This window comes from Pelophylax lessonae (assembly GCF_965119305.1).
Source record: "Pelophylax lessonae genome assembly, chromosome: 1".
Taxonomy (NCBI): domain Eukaryota; kingdom Metazoa; phylum Chordata; class Amphibia; order Anura; family Ranidae; genus Pelophylax; species Pelophylax lessonae.
This window is the reverse complement of record NC_138768.1, coordinates 742,989,127-743,006,510: the sequence shown is the minus strand read 5'-3', so window position 1 is coordinate 743,006,510 and position 17,384 is coordinate 742,989,127. Positions and strand designations below refer to the sequence as shown.

Sequence of the window (17,384 nt, the reverse complement as noted above, 5' to 3'; positions counted from 1 at the left end):
TCTCGATTGGATTCTCTCCATCCGTCCCAGTCTCGGGTCTTTTGCAGACTCCGTCAGGTTTTCTTCCAGAATGGTCCTGTATTTGGCTCCATCCATCTTCCCATCAATTTTAACCATCTTCCGTCCCTGCTGAAGAAAAGCAGGCCCAAATCATGATGCTGCCACCACCATGTTTGACAGTGGGGATGGTGTGTTCAGGGTGATGAGCTGTTGCTTTTACGCCAAACATAACATTTTGCGTTGTTGCCAAAAAGTTCGATTTTGGTTTCATCTTACCAGAGTACCTTCTTCCACATGTTTGGTGTGTCTCCCAGGTGGCTTGTGGCAAACTTTAAACTACACTTTTTATGGATATCTTTAAGAAATGGAAAAGTGCAAGAAAGGTTGAAAACGGCGCTACCTTTTAAAGTGATAAAGTGCACTTAAATAAAATAAGTGGTGATTTTCACTGTGAAAAATAAATTAAATTATAAGGTGCTCAAGTGATATCCGGTCTAAATGGAGACCGGTTATTTTATTCTTAAAATTAATTGTATGATCTTAAAGTGCCAAGTGCTTGTGCAATAAATAAACCAGAAAAGATTTAAAAGAAACAGTGTATTTTATTCAAATTAAAAGTTATACAGTGTGGATAAAATCAATGGTGCCTTTTATTGATTTTTACAAATAGTGAATAAATTATTTTAAAGGAAAAAATTTCCTTGAATAAATGTGAGTAAGCGTGAAAAAAAGATCCAAGTGGAAAGTTGATCTAATTGAGAAAAAACTTTCAATAGCAGTGACAGAAGCTCTGGGTTGCAATCACCAGCGTAGCCACTAGGTGTCGCACCCTGTATACAACCTGCTGTGATTTTCCGTAGAGATAGGGATGGTAATGCTCAGGGGTTCCTTCGATGGAAAGATATCGATCCCTCAAATGTAAAGAAAAAAAGGGAACCCCATGGTGCGGTATCTTGTACAACCGAGAGAAAAGTGTAGTAACTTACAGTTAAGCTGTAGGCTGTCAACCTTTCTTGCACTTTTCCATTCTTTAACCCTTTGTTGGGTTTGGTTGTTCGCAGCTCACACCTTATAACCTACATACGGTTGATATATACTCCATAGCGCTGGTCATTTCTGTTTATTCTATCTTTAAGAAATGGCTTTCTTCTTGCCACTCTTCCATAAAGGCCAGATTTGTGCAGTATACGACTAATTGTTGTCCTATGGACAGAGACTCCCACCTCAGCTGTAGATCTCTGCAATCCATCCAGAGTGATCATGGGCCTCTTGGCTGCATCTCTGATCAGTCTTCACCTTGTATGTGCTGAAAGTTTAGAGGGACGACCAGGTCTTCGTAGATCTGCAGCGGTCTGATACTCCTTCTAATTTCAATATTATCGCTTGCACAGTGCTCCTTGGGATGTTTAAAGCTTGGGAAATCTTTTTGTATCCAAATTCAGCTTTAAACTTCTCCACAACAGTATCTTGGTGTGTTCCTTGTTCTTCATGATGCTCTCTGCGCTTTAAACTGACCTCTGAGACTATCACAGTGCAGGTGCATTTATACGGAGGCTTGATTATACACAGGTGGATTCTATTTATCATCATTAGTCATTTAGGTCAACATTGGATCATTCATAGATCCTCCCTGAACTTCTGGAGAGAGTTTGCTGCACTGAAAGTAAAGGGGCTGAATAATTTTGCACGCCCAATTTTTCAGTTTTTTATTTGTTAACAAAGTTTGAAATATCCAATAAATTTCGTTCCACTTCATGATTGTGTCCCACTTGTTGTTGATTCTTCACAAATTACAGTTTTATATCTTTATGTTTGAAGCCTGAAATGGGGCAAAAGGTTGCAAAGTTCAAGGGGGCCGAATACTTTCGCAAGGAACTGTATGTAGGGCATAAGCGTTTTCTTAGTTTTGCCGTGGGAGAGGAACATTATCAACTCGTGGCATTACCCTTTGGTCTCGCTTCAGTTCCTTGGGTGTTCACAAGATATTTAGCCCCGGTGTTAGCCTTGCTCAGGCAAAGGGGGATCGCGGTACTGGGGTACCTGGATGATCTCCTTCTGCGAGCAGAGTCTCTGTCTGTCTTAAAAGACAATCTGGACATCACTGTGCAAACTCTGTAAGAGTTTGGCTGGACACTGAATTTTCAGAAATTGCTCTGATTCCGTCCAACAACCTGGGCTGCCTGGGCCTGACTTTGGATTCAGCCTCAGCGGGGTGTTTCTTCAGGGGGCGAAACTGCTGAAGTTGCAGCATGCAATTCGGCTCCTGTTGTCCAACCATCGGTCGACTCTCAGGACTTGCATGCAAGTGCTGGGTTTAATGGTCTCCACCTTTTGAGGCGGTTACATTTGCTCCAAAAGTGCCCTGGCGGCCAGAGAAACGGCTTTTGCCGAGGCTTCTGCACAGAATCGAGGCAGAAGTGATTCCAGTCATTCTTGTGGCTCCAGACTGGCGTCACCGGTCTTGGTATGCAGGTCTTGTGAGGCTGGTAGTCAATGTTCCTTGGAGACTCCCTCTCAGAGAAGATCTTTTGTTTCAAGGGCCGATCTTCCATCCTGCTTTACGGACGCTGGCATTAACGGCCTGGCTATTAAAAGCCAGGTACTGAAGGATAGAGGGTTGTCAGTTTTAGTGATTCCTACACTGTTAAAAGCTAGAAAATCTACTTCTAGGAGATTTTTCATAGAGTTTTGAGGGCATACATTTCTTGGTGTGTGTCTACGGGGGGGGGGTTTCTCCCCGTTCCTTTTCGGTGTCCCGTCTGCTGGAGTTTCTACAACAAGGTATAGATAAATATTTGGCTGTGGGCACCATCAAGAGCCAGATTTCTGCCTTGGCAAGTTTTTTTTCAACAGCTGTTGGCTGCAAATTCTTTGGTTCATACTTTCGTCCAGGGGGTTCGCCACTTGGCTCCTCAAGTATGGTCTCTGGTACCTCCGTTTGACCTCGATTTGGTACTGTCGGTTCTTCAAAGACCGCCTTTTGAGAATATTCGTGAACTTCCTCTGCTTACTCTGTCACAAAAGGTAGCTTTTTTGGTGGCTAGTACTTCTGTGTCTGAACTGGCTTCGTTGTCCTGTCGTTCACCTTACCTGGTGGTTCACAGGGACAAAGTGGTGCTATGTCTCTGTCGGTCGTTCCTTCCTTAGATCGTCTCGGGTTTCCACTTGAATGAAGACCTTGTGTTGCCTTCCTTGTTCCCTAACCTGACACATCCTAAAGAAATTGCTTTGCATTCCCTGGATGTGGTTCGGGCAATCAGGGTTCACCTGGCGGCGACTGAGTCAATTCAAAAATCAAATTCTTTGTTTGTCCTTACAGGTGGATCCCGTAAGGGGCAGGCCGCGTCTGCTGCAACCATTTCCAGATGGATCAGGCAGACTGTGGTGCAGGCCTATTCCATTAAGGGTCAGGCTCCTTCTTTCCCTGTTAAGGCACATTCTTCAAGGGCGCTTAGTGCTTCCTGGGCCGTCCGTCATCAGGCGTCAGTGGTTCAGGTGTGCAAAGCGGCCACATAGTTGTCTGTGCATACATTCACCAAGTTTTACAAGGTGGATGTACTCGCCTCTGCGGATGTTGCATTCAGCCACAAAGTTTTGCAGGCTAATGTTGCAGAGATTCCTGTCTCTTAGATGTATTTATAATGTATTTTTATGTCCATACACAAATGTTTTGCCTTTCATTTCTATTTTAAACTGAATAGGTTGTTTTGCAAGGTGATCATTTGCAATCACTTTAATATAATACCCATTTTTGTAAACTATTAAGGATGGGACGATGACACTGTGTCATAGTAAATTAACACTACAGGGAGTGCAGAATTATTAGGCAAATGAGTATTTTGACCACATCATCCTCTTTATGCATGTTGTCTTACTCCAAGCTGTATAGGCTTGAAAGCCTACTACCAATTAAGCATATTAGGTGATGTGCATCTCTGTAATGAGAAGGGGTGTGGTCTAATGACATCAACACCCTATATCAGGTGTGCATAATTATTAGGCAACTTCCTTTCCTTGGGCAAAATGGGTCAAAAGAAGGACTTGACAGGCTCAGAAAAGTCAAAAATAGTGAGATATCTTGCAGAGGGATGCAGCACTCTTAAAATTGCAAAGCTTCTGAAGCGTGATAATCGAACAATCAAGCATTTCATTCAAAATAGTCAACAGGGTCGCAAGAAGCATGTGGAAAAACCAAGGCGCAAAATAACAGCCCATGAACTGAGAAAAGTCAAGCGTGCAGCTGCCAAGATGCCACTTGCCACCAGTTTGGCAATATTTCAGAGCTGCAACATGACTGGAGTGCCCAAAAGCACAAGGTGTGCAATACTCAGAGACATGGCCAAGGTAAGAAAGGCTGAAAGACGACCACCACTGAACAAGACACACAAGCTGAAACGTCAAGACTGGGCCAAGAAATATCTCAAGACTGATTTTTCAAAGGTTTTATGGACTGATGAAATGAGAGTGAGTCTTGATGGGCCAGATGGATGGGCCCGTGGCTGGATTGGTAAAGGGCAGAGAGCTCCAGTCCGACTCAGACGCCAGCAAGGTGGAGGTGGAGTACTGGTTTGGGCTGGTATCATCAAAGATGAGCTTGTGGGACCTTTTCGGGTTGAGGATGGAGTCAAGCTCAACTCCCAGTCCTACTGCCAGTTTCTGGAAGACACCTTCTTCAAGCAGTGGTACAGGAAGAAGTCTGCATCCTTCAAGAAAAACATGATTTTCATGCAGGACAATGCTCCATCACACGCGTCCAAGTACTCCACAGCGTGGCTGGCAAGAAAGGGTATAAAAGAAGAAAAGCTAATGACATGGCCTCCTTGTTCACCTGATCTGAACCCCATTGAGAACCTGTGGTCCATCATCAAATGTGAGATTTACAAGGAGGGAAAACAGTACACCTCTCTGAACAGTGTCTGGGAGGCTTTGGTTGCTGCTGCACGCAATGTTGATGGTGAACAGATCAAAACACTGACAGAATCCATGGATGGCAGGCTTTTGAGTGTCCTTGCAAAGAAAGGTGGCTATATTGGTCACTGTTTTTTTTTTTTTTTTTGTTTTTTTTTGAATGTCAGAAATGTATATTTGTGAATGTTGAGATGTTATATTGGTTTCACTGGTAAAAATAAATAATTGAAATGGGTATACTGTATATTTGATTTTTGGTAAGTTGCCTAATAATTATGCACAGTAATAGTCACCTGCACACACAGATATCCCCCTAAAATAGCTAAAACTAAAAACAAACTAATAACTACTTCCAAAAATAGTCAGCTTTGATATTAATGAGTTTTTTGGGTTCATTGAGAACATGGTTGTTGTTCAATAATAAAATTAATCCTCAAAAATACTAATTTGCCTAATAATTCTGCACTCCCTGTAAATATGCCAGGCCTCAAAATAATGTGTGCCTATAAAACGACAACAAATTGCAATACATTAACAAAAGAAAGTCAGGGCCTCCTAACCCCTATCTAGGTCTGGCGTCTCCAGTATGTTACACATACAACTTTAGTCTCAAAAATCCTGCATAAAGGACTTCAACTGACAACTCTTTAAAATAACATATCCAAAGGAAATTCACACTCCAACAAAGAATAAAAAAATAATAAGTAGAACTGTGGTTTCTAAAAAGAATGTTCATTAAAAATTATGCAGATTAAAATATTCATGGTGAATAGATAGATACTTAGTAAAAAAAAAAAACCTGCCATGTGTACGATGTATATTGAGAATTTATTGGAAGATATTCTGCTAAAAGATCCCAGCTGAAACAATAGCTTTGTTAAATTGGAAGTAAACGTCCACTGATTGATTGTATCTATGATAAGACTTACATATAGGTACTGTAAATATCTCCTAAATTTGTACCATTTAGGAGATATTTACTGCAATGCTGTTGATGGCCCCTGCGCTCTGAAGGAATGGCCACCTTTGCTGTTTCTTCAGAGCCCCGTGCCGTGACGGGCGGCTCCCGCCAGTCACACAGGCGAAGTCCATGGACTCGAAAGGAAGACGGGCAAAGATGGATGCGGCCTCCAGCGGTGACAACGAGGGCTTCGTTTCTAGGTATGCTTCACATAATGTGCTAATATGCATTTACTTTGCAGGTCAGGTAAAATAGGAAAAAAAGAGGCAGCGTTTACTTTCTCTTTAATGGTATGGGATCTATATCCTCTCAAGAGGAACTGAGACCAATTCAGTAAAAGTTCTCTCCCATCTCTATAGAATCTAAGATGTCACTGTGTGGCAAACAGGGCACAATAGTCACCATCTGTGGGAATGATGCAGTGGGACCTCATTGTTCTGTGTAGACTTCCTGTGCTCCTTTGGACTCCTTTTGGTAGTTTTATAACTGGGAGGAGCCCACTGATTATGTGACAATATGAGGTCAGTGATCATATGGTGACTTTGTGTGCATTCAGCAACACAGATAATTGCTGGCTGTGCAGAGAGCCGTAAATAGGTGTGACTGCCAGCAACCTGTCATTATAGTGAACTGAGCCAGTGGTTGCTCCTAGCTGCTCAGAGCCGCAGAAGGAATCAAGATTCCTCCTGCCACAATTTGCACCAGCCTTAAAGGCAAAAATGTAGCCTTAAGCCCCTTATATACGGGCAGAATATCAGGCTGGTGGTTCAGTAGAAACTGGCCAACATTCTAGCCCATATGTACGGCAGCCGGTCCAGCAGAAACTGGCTGAGGGTCCGGCTTATGAGGTAGGGGCATAATCGAAAAAGGTCTGCTGATCTTCATCCAATCAGCATTCTCAGCCAAAAGCTGAGAGCGCTGACCGGTGTGTTCTGGCAGGGGGCATCCTGGGCCATTCCATCCCTGGACTTGTCCCCCTGTCAGAACACAATAGGCTCAGTGGGGGTCATCGCTATACCAACATCGGATTGTTAGTAAAGGGTTTTCTCTCAAGCTCTTCAGTTTTTTTTTGTTTAGTCCACTGGGTTGAACAAAAAGAAATTGATACTGTGTAGCAGGCTTTAGGATATTCAGTCTCCATAAGAAGTTGGGACGCCACAAGGAAAGGTAATACAGTACACCTCTGTGGCAGCTGGGTGGGGCTGGGTAAACTGGACAGGTGTGATCTTAGGACCACATATGCAGTTTTGGGGCAATTTGCTTATTTACCTCTGGGCATGAACACTACCTATGGTCAGCCTTAGATTCACACTGAAGGGAACAGCAGGGAACAATCTCTTTGCAGCACTATCAAGCAGGAGGAAGATCCTTCATATACAGTAGTTCACAAAAGTGTGTACACCCCTCACATTTTTGTAAATATTTCATTATATCTTTTCATGTATCGACACTGTAGAAATGGCACTTTGCTACAATGTAGTGCGTGTACAGCTTGCATAACAGTGTAAATTTGCTGTCCCCACAAAATAACTCAATACACAGCCATTAATGTCTACACTGCTGAAACAAAAGTGAGTACAGCCCTAAGTGAAAATGTCCACATTGGGCCCAAAGTGGCAATATTCTGTGTGGCCACCATTATTTTCCAGCACTGCCTTAACCCTCTTAGGCATGGCGTTCACAAGAGCTTCACAGGTTGCCACTGGAGTCCTCTTCCACGCCTCCATGATAACATCACTGAGCTGGTGGTTGTTGGAGAACTTGAGCTCCTCCACCTTTCATTTGAGGATGCCCCACAGATGCTCAATAGGGTTTAGGTTTGGAGACATGCTTGGCCAGTCCATCGCGTTTACCCTCAGCTTCTTTAGCAAGGCCGGGGGCATCTAGGAGGTGTGTTTGGGGTCGTTATCTTGTTGGAATACTGCCCTGCGGCCCAGTCTCCGAAGCGAGGGGAATCATGCTCTGCTTCAGTATGTCACAGTACATGTTGGCATTCATGGTTCCCTCAATGAACTTTAGCTTCCCAGTGTCGGCAGCACTCATGAAGCCCCAGACCATGACACTTTCACCACCATGCTTGACTGTAGGCAAGACATACTTGTCTGTACTTCTCACCTGGTTGCCGCCACATACGCTTGACACCATCTGAACCAAATAGGTTTATCTTGGTCTCATCAGACCACAGGACATGGTTCTAGTAATCCATGTTCTTAGTCTGCTTGTCTTCAGCAAACTGTTTGCGGTCTTTATTCTTTAGGCTTCTTTCTGGGATGACAGCCATGCAGACCAATTTGAAGCAGTCTGCAGCGTATGGTCTGAGCACTGACAGGCTGACCCCCCACCCCTTAAACCTTTGCAGCAATGCTGGCAGAGCTCATACGTCTATTTCCCAAAGACAACCTCTGGATATGACGCTGAGCACGTGCACTCAACTTCTTTGGTCGACCATGGCTATACTTTAAACCGCTGTATGGTCTTGGCCATTGTGCTGCAGCTCAGTTTTCGGCTCATAAAAAGAGTATATATGTGGGCGATTCCGTGGGGTAGAGCCCTGGATCCAACGGGTTATGTAGCTCTGCATGCACTCGGGAAAAGTATGGGTTATTGAATCCATCTCCACTACTTTGCCTGAGGCAGAAAGGTTTCTACGCCTCTGCCGCAGAGAAACCTACTGGATATACGATCTTGATGTTCTATCGCTAGGAGGAATAAACAAATAATTAGAAATAAATAGTTTATTATAATTCTTCCCGCTCCCAGAAGTCACTTTTATAGATATTTTTCCCTTGTGTATGATTATTAACACCAATACATGGACATGTATGCCTGCTCCTTCCCTTCCCCCGTCCTTCCTCCCCTTTGTTGTCTTTTGACGAGCTGGCATGAAGTAATCATCCAGCCCCTCCCAGGTCCTCCCCCTTGTTGTCCTTTGATGAGCAGGCATGAAGTAATCACCCAGCCCCTCCCATCTCCAGGCCCATTTGCCTTTTATATTTCAATGGATCCTCAAATGAAGGAGCTACGCATGCTCCGAAAGATGTTACCACCCACCCTCTTTTGACTATCAGCTGCATGCATTCCAGTGTGGTGTTACTGGAAGCCCTACCATGCTGTGTGCACGCCAACACATGAAGCAGTCTCCCAGACACTGGATTATTGAGCATCTGCTCCTCCGACTTCTAAGACCTGCTGTTTTGATTTCAACTTCTTGTAAGTTGTTTTTATTCCTTTTATGCTCCAATAAATGGTCTATATTGCACTTAGAGGCATCTTGTTCTTCTCCAGTTTTAGGCTCATGCCATTCTTATTATAGCCTAGGCCATGGGTGTCCAACCTTTAGGCTTTTCTGGGCCACACTGAGTGTAGAGAAATTTTCTCGGGCCACATATAAAATATATACTATAGTTAAGGTATATAAGTAATAAACCACCGCCACGCCCTTCCCATGCCGTCCCTCCCGGACTAATTTAACACAACTAGAGGATGATGAAATGAAATGGAATCAGTATACAGAGGGTTAACTCTAACCACCATGACCACTTCAGTGATTTGAAGTGGTCATGGTGGTAGGAGTTAGAAACACTCCACATGCTGGGATATTTACAGTTATGTGCTGGGAGATAGTTACACCCCCTAGCACATATGATTTAGGCAGCCAGAAAATGTCATATCCTTATTCATACATGTATGAACAAGGACATGACATATTATGACAAAACACAGCTGGTTGTTAAAAAACATATTGCAACAATTTACACGCTAATGCACATACCTTTTCTACTTATTTTGCAGACTGCTGGTGGGTACTGCTGGCAGGTACTTCTGGTGCAGTTACTGCTGGTGGTTACTGCTGGTGGGTAATGCTGGTCATGCGGGTACTGCTGGTCATGACGTTGGGTACTACTGGAGGAAACAGCAGCTGCAATAGAGAGCAGAGCCGCTGCTTCCTGTATGGCTCCTGTCACAGGCGCAGGAGGGGTGCATTTCATATCACTCCACCTGTGACAGAGCCGGTACTATACAGGAAGCAGCGGCTCTGTCACTGACTGCAGACATCCTGAGTCTCCTGCGGCAGCCGGGGGATCACACGGCACTTGCAGCCTAGGCGTGCCCATCCAATGCAGCCTAAACAGTGCCATCCAATGCAGCTTCACCAGTGCGTGCCCATCCAGTGCAGTCTGATCAGTGCCCATCCAATGTAGCCTCACAAGTGCAGGCCTATCCAATGCAGCCTGATCAGTGTCCATCCAATGCAGCCTGATCAGCGTCCATCCAATGCAGCCTGATCAGCGTCCATCCAATGCAGCCTGATCAGCGTCCATCCAATGCAGCCTGATCAGCGTCCATCCAATGCAGCCTGATCAGCGTCCATCCAATGCAGCCTGATCAGGGCCCATCCAATGCAGCCTGATCAGTGCCCATCCAATGCAGCCTGATCAGTGCCCACCCAATGCAGCCTCACAAGTGCATGCCCATCCAATGTAGCCTGATCAGTGTCCATCCAATGTAGCCTCACCAGTGTGTGCACATCCAATGCAGTCTGCAATGAAGAGAGGAGAGCCGCTGGATTACAGAGCGGGGATCTCCCGCTTACCCAGCGACCGCTGTCATAAGAAGTTATGTCTCCTGGACCGGCTTCTATGACGGTAGACACCAATGTGCTGTCTATCATAGGAGCTGGTCCAGGAAGCGGGGCTTCGTATGACAGCGGCCGCTGGGTAAGCAGGAGATCCCCAATCTGCTTTTAATCCGGCAGTCTTCCCCCTCCCTTCCGAGGCAGCTTCTGCCTACAGTTAGTTGGAAGCCGCTGTGGCTGTGCCCCCGACTCGACTTTCTTCCTCCCCAGCAAAAAAATAAAAATTGTCAGGGGGCAGTGGGCTGCATTGCCTACGGTTCCGGGCCGCAGGTTGGACATGCCTGGCCTAGGCCATCTTTATGTAGAGCAATAATTCTTTTTTTCAGATCCTCAGAGAGTTCTTTGCCATGAGGTACCATGTTGAACTTGCAGTGACCAGTGTGAGAGTGAGAACACCACATTTAACACACCTGCTGCCCCATTCACACCTAAGACCTAGTAACACTAACGAGTCACATGACAAGTGGGGAGGGAAAATGGCTAATTGGGCCCAATTTGGATATTTTCACTTAGTGTACTAACTTTTGTTGCCAGCGGTTTAGACATTAACCACTTCCTGTGAATCGACGTACCTGTAGGTTACGGTAAGTGGCTGTACCAGGATGATGCCCACAGGAATCAACCCGGTACCGTTGTTTAGAGCTGGTGGTCGGCTTTCAGAAGATAACAGCCGATGCGGTTCGGGAGCCGCTTGGCCGTTATCCCAGCGAGCGGGAGGGGACGATCCCCCCACCCCTTCCGCCGCCTTCTGTACCTCTGCCTGGCTCTCCCTGCCGTCCCACCGGAGACCCGAGAAACCAGTTCGAGAGTCCCGAACAAAGCTGGATTTGGGTCTCCGATGTAGTAACCCGGAATCGGGGTCATGATGCCACATCCGGTTTACTCGGCGGCTAACGGCGCAGAATTTAAAAAAACTGTCTGTATTCAAAAACACAGATTTCAGCATTTTGAATACTTTGAAGTGCAGTGGAGGGGTGTTAGCTCAAATCTCGTCAGGAGGCAATTTACAAGATGATATACGGCCCTTCAGTTGCTAACCCCCCTGGATAGTGAATTCCCTCTCTCCAGCCGGGAGATGCGAGGACACAGCGCACTTAAGCAAGGTGTAGACACATCTGATTTTATTGCAAGTTTCGCTCATATTTAAGGGAAGTTTTGAGCGGCAAAAACTGCTTTAAACTGGTTACAATTTATGAGTCAATTTAACAATAGAACATATCTCACAGAAACAATACATGAAACACTTTTGTTTTCCCTATACATCTCTGTAAGTGTGGGGTGTCGTGTGTTTGGAGATTGTGTTTGTGGGAGAGCCGCTCCGTCTGTGTTCAGCTGTCATGTGTTAGTGTAAGCAATTGTCAAATGTGTTTAGGTGGTGTCAGTAATCTCTATGCGCAGACTTAACTTTGTCAAGTGTCCAAATGAATGAATGAAAAGGTGTTTGACATGTAACGTCTTGCCGTCTATATGCAAAATATCCAACTGTCAAGTGTCCAAATGAATGAATGGAAAGGTGTTTAACATGTCAACGTCTTGTCATCTATATGCAAAATACAGCTGTCTGATGTCCAGGGTGTATGAATGAGTGTTAGTCTGGCTCATTACTATGTAATTGCAAGGGAGCACATTCCATTGATAAGTGGGCATAAGCTGAAATATATTATGAAATATAATAAGGCACGTTAATACAATCTTTCAAGGGGTCTGGGGTCTTTTAGACCTCCGATCCCTCCATAAAGAGTACCTTGTCACTGCCTATTACTGTCCCAAGGGATTCCTTGTGACAGCAATAAAAGTGATCAGATTTTTTATTTTTTTGTTCAAACCGGTTGCCAACCACACTCTGCCTATTTACTGCGGCAGTGTGGCTCTCCCAGGCAAACAGACGTAGGTCTACGTCGGTTGCTTGGAGGCAACCAGGGGGCGAGCGTCAGCGGGGAAGCAGATGCAGCGGGCAGGCGGCTCCGATTGCCGCCGGACACCCGTGATCGTTCCCCGCTAAGAGAGAAGAACGATCAGCTGTTGTAAACACAGCTGACCGTTCTTCTCCCTGGAATAATCATAGAGCCCATGTGATCCTTCTATATAGGATCACTTGTCTCTGTGGTCATTTCAGAAGCCACGCTCCCCCCCCCACATTTAGAATCACTCCCCTTGATCATCACCCACAATGTTAACCCCTTCCCTGCCAGTGTCATTATTACAGTAACAGTGCATATTTTTAGCACTGATTACTGTAGTAGTCACTGGTCCCCCCAAAAGTGTCAAAAATGTCAGTTAGAGGTCCAATCTGTCCGACACAATGTCGCAGTCTGGCAAAAAATCGCAGATCGCCACCATTACTAGTAAAAATAAATAAATAAAAATTACATAAATCTTTCCGGTAGTAAGTAGACTAAATTTTGAGCAAACCAATTACAATACTCTTATTGCGATTTTTTTTTTGTAGCAGAAAAGAAATTGGCCTAAAATGTTAAAAAATTTTGATTTTTAAATTATTATTTTTTTTTTAATGTCATTTAGCAGAATGTGAAAAATATTGTTTTTTGTTTCAGAATTGTCGCTCTTTTTTTGTGTAATAGCACAAAAAAAAAAAAACGCACAGGTAATCAAATACCACCAAAAGAAAGCTCTATTTGTGGGGAAAAAAGGACGTAAATTTTGTTTGGGTACAGCATCGCACGACCGTACAATTGTCAGCTAAATTCACGAAGTGCAAAGTTGAAAAAGTGGCCTGGTCATTAAAGGGGGTAAATCCTACCGGTCTTAAAGTGGTTAAACTGTGCTAAAAAAAAAAAATGAAACTAAATAGCAACAAAAAAAATTTAAAGTGCCCCCCATCGCCGTGAGCTCGCGCATGAAAGGAAATGCATACGTAAGTTGCGACCGAAAATTAAAACAATGTTCAAACCACACGGTGAGGTATAGCCACGATCGCCAGAGCGAGAGCAATAATTCTAAAAAAAGACCTACGCTGTAACTAAACTGGTAACCGTTTAAAATTTTTTAAAGCGTCATTATATTCTCCAGAGTCTTTGTTAAAAAAAAAAAAATATATAGAATATTTGGGGGTTCTAAGTAATTTTCTAGCTAAAAACACTGATTTTAACTTGTAAACAACATGTGTCAGAAATAGGCCTGGTCCTTAAAGCTCCACCCTGAAAATACTTTTTTCACTGTCCGCTTGCTCAAAATTACCTGTAAAACAATTGGATAATTAATTTTTTTTTTTATTATTCACTTACCTTGTTTTTAAAGAGAGTATACTTACCTTAACTTCCTCTTCTTCCCTCTGCGGACACGGTCGCCACCGTCACTTCCTGCTTGCATTGACTCCTGGGAGCTGAACATCACCACTCCCAGGAATCAATGCGCCTGCACCAGCCCCGCTCGTCAGTTCCAGCGCAGGCACTTCATTCCCTGCTAAACAGCTTCTGGGCATGCCAAGAAACTGTGCAGGGATGACGGACCAAAGAGGACGCCCTGGCTTCAGCTGCCCACACCTGAGATGGACAAGAAATTTTCAAGGTAAGTATTTCTTCTAAAAAGTAAGTGAACCAGGGGACAGTTCAGAGGCTATCATTGCTGAAATGCACCAGCCCTTACTGTCCCGGGGGTATTTCTATCTAAAAAAATTTTTTTCAGGCCGGAACTCCGCTTTAAAGCAGTGTTCCACTGGCTTTTGTGTCTATTAAAAGTGAGCAGCTACAAAAAGTGTAGCTGCTGACTTTTAATAAACACATACTCGCCTGTCCCACGGTCAAGCGATGCAGCCGGGGGAGCCTCGCTTCTCTCCGCCTTCTCCCCGTGGTGCAGGCATCTCTAGTGTGGCCTCACAGCCGGGTGCGCACTGCGCATGCGCAAGCCGCGCTGTGCGTCTCGACTGGCCAGGCAATCTTCTGGGACCTGTGATGTGTCCCAGAAGATTGCAGGGAGGGAGGGGGAGAGGAGAACTTCCACCCGAGCCGCCTAGGCGGCCCAAGCGTAAGTGGAAGTGGGTATCTGTCAAAACTAGGTACCCCCCACCAAAAAAAAAATGACAATTGGCATGTCAGGGGGTCAGGACCACTTAAAGCGGAAGTTCCACTTTTGAGTGGAATTTCCGCTTTAAGTGGTAATGACTGTGTTGAGTTATTTTGAGGGGACAGCAAATTTATGCTGATATAAAAGCTGTACACTACTTTACATTGTAGCAAAGTGTCATTTCTTCTGTGTTGTCACGTGAAAAAATATAATAAAATATTTACAAAAATGCGAGGGGTGTACTTACATTTGTGAGATACTGTAGATGTGAAAATACCTGCCCCTTGTACACACATTACAGACCATGAATACAAATACATTTTTAAATCTTTAATACTTATGAGGTAATAATCTGTTGTATTTAGAAAAAGTGTTACATATACATATACAGTCTTTTCTTTGATGTGCTGATAATTTTAAATTACTGGCAGGGTCTCCAGCTGACTAAAAAGATACCCTGTTGTTTCTAATTATATAAAATGCCCAGAAGATTTTAGTTAATAGACGGTTTGTGATTTTTGCCTAGGCTTTATATATCTCATAAGAGGTCAGTTTTTTTTAATTTATGACATGACAAGTGGTAGCTTTTAGCCACAATAATTTTGTGATTTGGAAACGCTGATATCTGCTATTGATTAATGCAAAGTACATAATTTAACATTATAGCAGCTTCAATTTACTGTTTTGTCTTTGTTTTTTTTAGATGTGATACCACTGAGAAACTTAGAAACACTCTGGATTACTTGAGATCCCTATTAAATGAGCCAACAAATTTTAAACTTATTTATAGATATGCTTTTGACTTTGCACGGGTAGGTAAGATTTACTGCCAATAACTGAAAATATTTTATTTCTAACATCACTAGATGTCTTCTTACTCAGAAATTACCTGGCATTGTTTCTTTGGTATTGTGCATAAAGCACACAGATATGCATTGGTAATGGAAATTATCACTGCCATTTTCTAGTTTGACATGGACTTAAAAAGAATCTTTTTCAGTATCGATGCACTATGGACATGTTTTAACGTGAAGGAAAAGAAAGTCTGCTGTAAATTATCAAATACTAAATGTTTGGTGATACATTTATATTAGTTTGTGGTAATAAATCCTAAAGTGCACTGGTGCTTATGTTGTAAGGAATGATAAGCCCATCTCTTTTATACATAAATCTTTCTCAGGCTGTAATGCCTGGTCTGTGATGGATTGCTTTTCAAAGGGCTGTATAGGAGTGGCTGGGCAGGTGTGCAGGGGGCTCTACTACTGCCTCCTGACACCGTTTTTGTTTTCTTATAGTTTTTATTTTTTTATTTTGCTGAACTGCAATTTTACCACCTTTCTACCCAGTCTATAGTAAAATTATGGCCGGGCGGGACATTAGTCATTCTGGGTGGATTTCGTATGAAGTCCTCCCCAGAACGTGCCTCGCACACTGTGCTGCTGCCAGTACCATATGATCACTGTGACCAATAGATGGCTTCCATTCATGACATTCATTGTGTACTATTGTGTTGATCTTTGTAAAATGGTCATAGTGATCACATGGTAAAGACAGGATCAATCACAGCCCATCTGTATCATGTGATTAGCTGTGGTCAATCACCACTAATCACAATAGTAAGCACTGAATTAATAGATTTCATTCAGAAAAATGGTTGCTTATAACAGTGATATTCACTGCAGGGCCCCTGATACTCTATCTGGAAAGTGCTGATCACATGTACCCTCCCCAGAAAAAAAAACACTCTAGCAATACACACCAATCCTTTGCTTGTGCAGAGTGACTTATAAGCCTCAGTCTTATCAGGAGATGTTTAGGAGACAGTGGAAATAGAGGAGGATCCGATAAGACAGGATCAAACAGCCTATTTACACAATGCGGAAGATTAACCCCTTAGGTTCTACAGTGAGTTTAACGAGCATGCTTTACTGCATATACTGACTGATTTTACTGTTGTGGGTTTAGTAACTCTTTAAAGAGGAAGTAAACCCTCCTCTGCAAGTTGTACCTATAGGTAAGCCTATGATGAGGCTTACCTATAGGTACTGTAAATATCTCCTAAACATGTACCGTTTAGGAGATATTTACCTTAAATGCAGCCAGTGACATCACTGGCGCATGCGCTCTGAAGGAACGGCCGCTGGTGCCGTTCCTTCAGAGCCCCGTGCCGTGACCGTCGGCTCCCGCGCGCATGCGCGGGAGTGACGTAATCGCGGGTCCAGCCAATCAGATGGCCGGATGCCGCGAACCCGGAAGAAGGGTGACAGAACATGTCACCCATGGGAGAGGTGAGCGGTCGGCGCTTCAGGGCTTCGTTCTAAGGTAAGTATATCATAATGAGCTAGTATGCGATGCATACAAGCTCATTATGTGTTTGTCTTTCAGGTGTACTTTCAAAAAAAAAAAAAAAATTCTGAGGTTTACAACCTCTTTAAGAAATGAGATAGGCTGCCAGTACATCAGGATTGATTGATTGATTTTCAGATATGTACAGTGCTTTGCAAAAGTATTCGGCCCCCTTGAACTTTTTCGACCTTTTGCCACATTTCAGGCTTCAAACATAAAGATATAAAACTGTAATTTTTTGTGAAGAATCAAGAACAAGTGGGACACAATCATGAAGTGGAACAACATTTATTGGATATTTAAAACTCTTTTAACAAATAAAAAACTGAAAAATTGGAGCGTGCAAAATTACTCAGCCCCCTTAAATTAATACTTTGTAGCACCACCTTTTGCAGCGATTACAGCTGTAAGTCGCTTGGGGTATGTCTCTATCAGTTTTGCACATCGAGAGACTGAAATTTTTGCCCATTCCTCTTTGCAAAACAGCTCGAGCTCAGTGAGGTTGGATGG

At 43.6% G+C, this 17,384-nt stretch overlaps 1 protein-coding gene across 2 annotated transcripts in view; it reads left to right on the top strand.

Annotated features, from left to right (window-relative positions):
* Positions 1–17,384, top strand: part of DCUN1D4 (defective in cullin neddylation 1 domain containing 4) — a 253,334-nt gene that overhangs the window by 186,270 nt on the left and 49,680 nt on the right. For both annotated transcript variants that reach the window (XM_082266394.1, XM_082266393.1), the window contains exon 8: positions 15,232–15,340. In XM_082266394.1, coding sequence (XP_082122520.1) covers positions 15,232–15,340 — 109 coding nt within the window. The remainder of the gene's footprint in view (positions 1–15,231; positions 15,341–17,384) is intronic.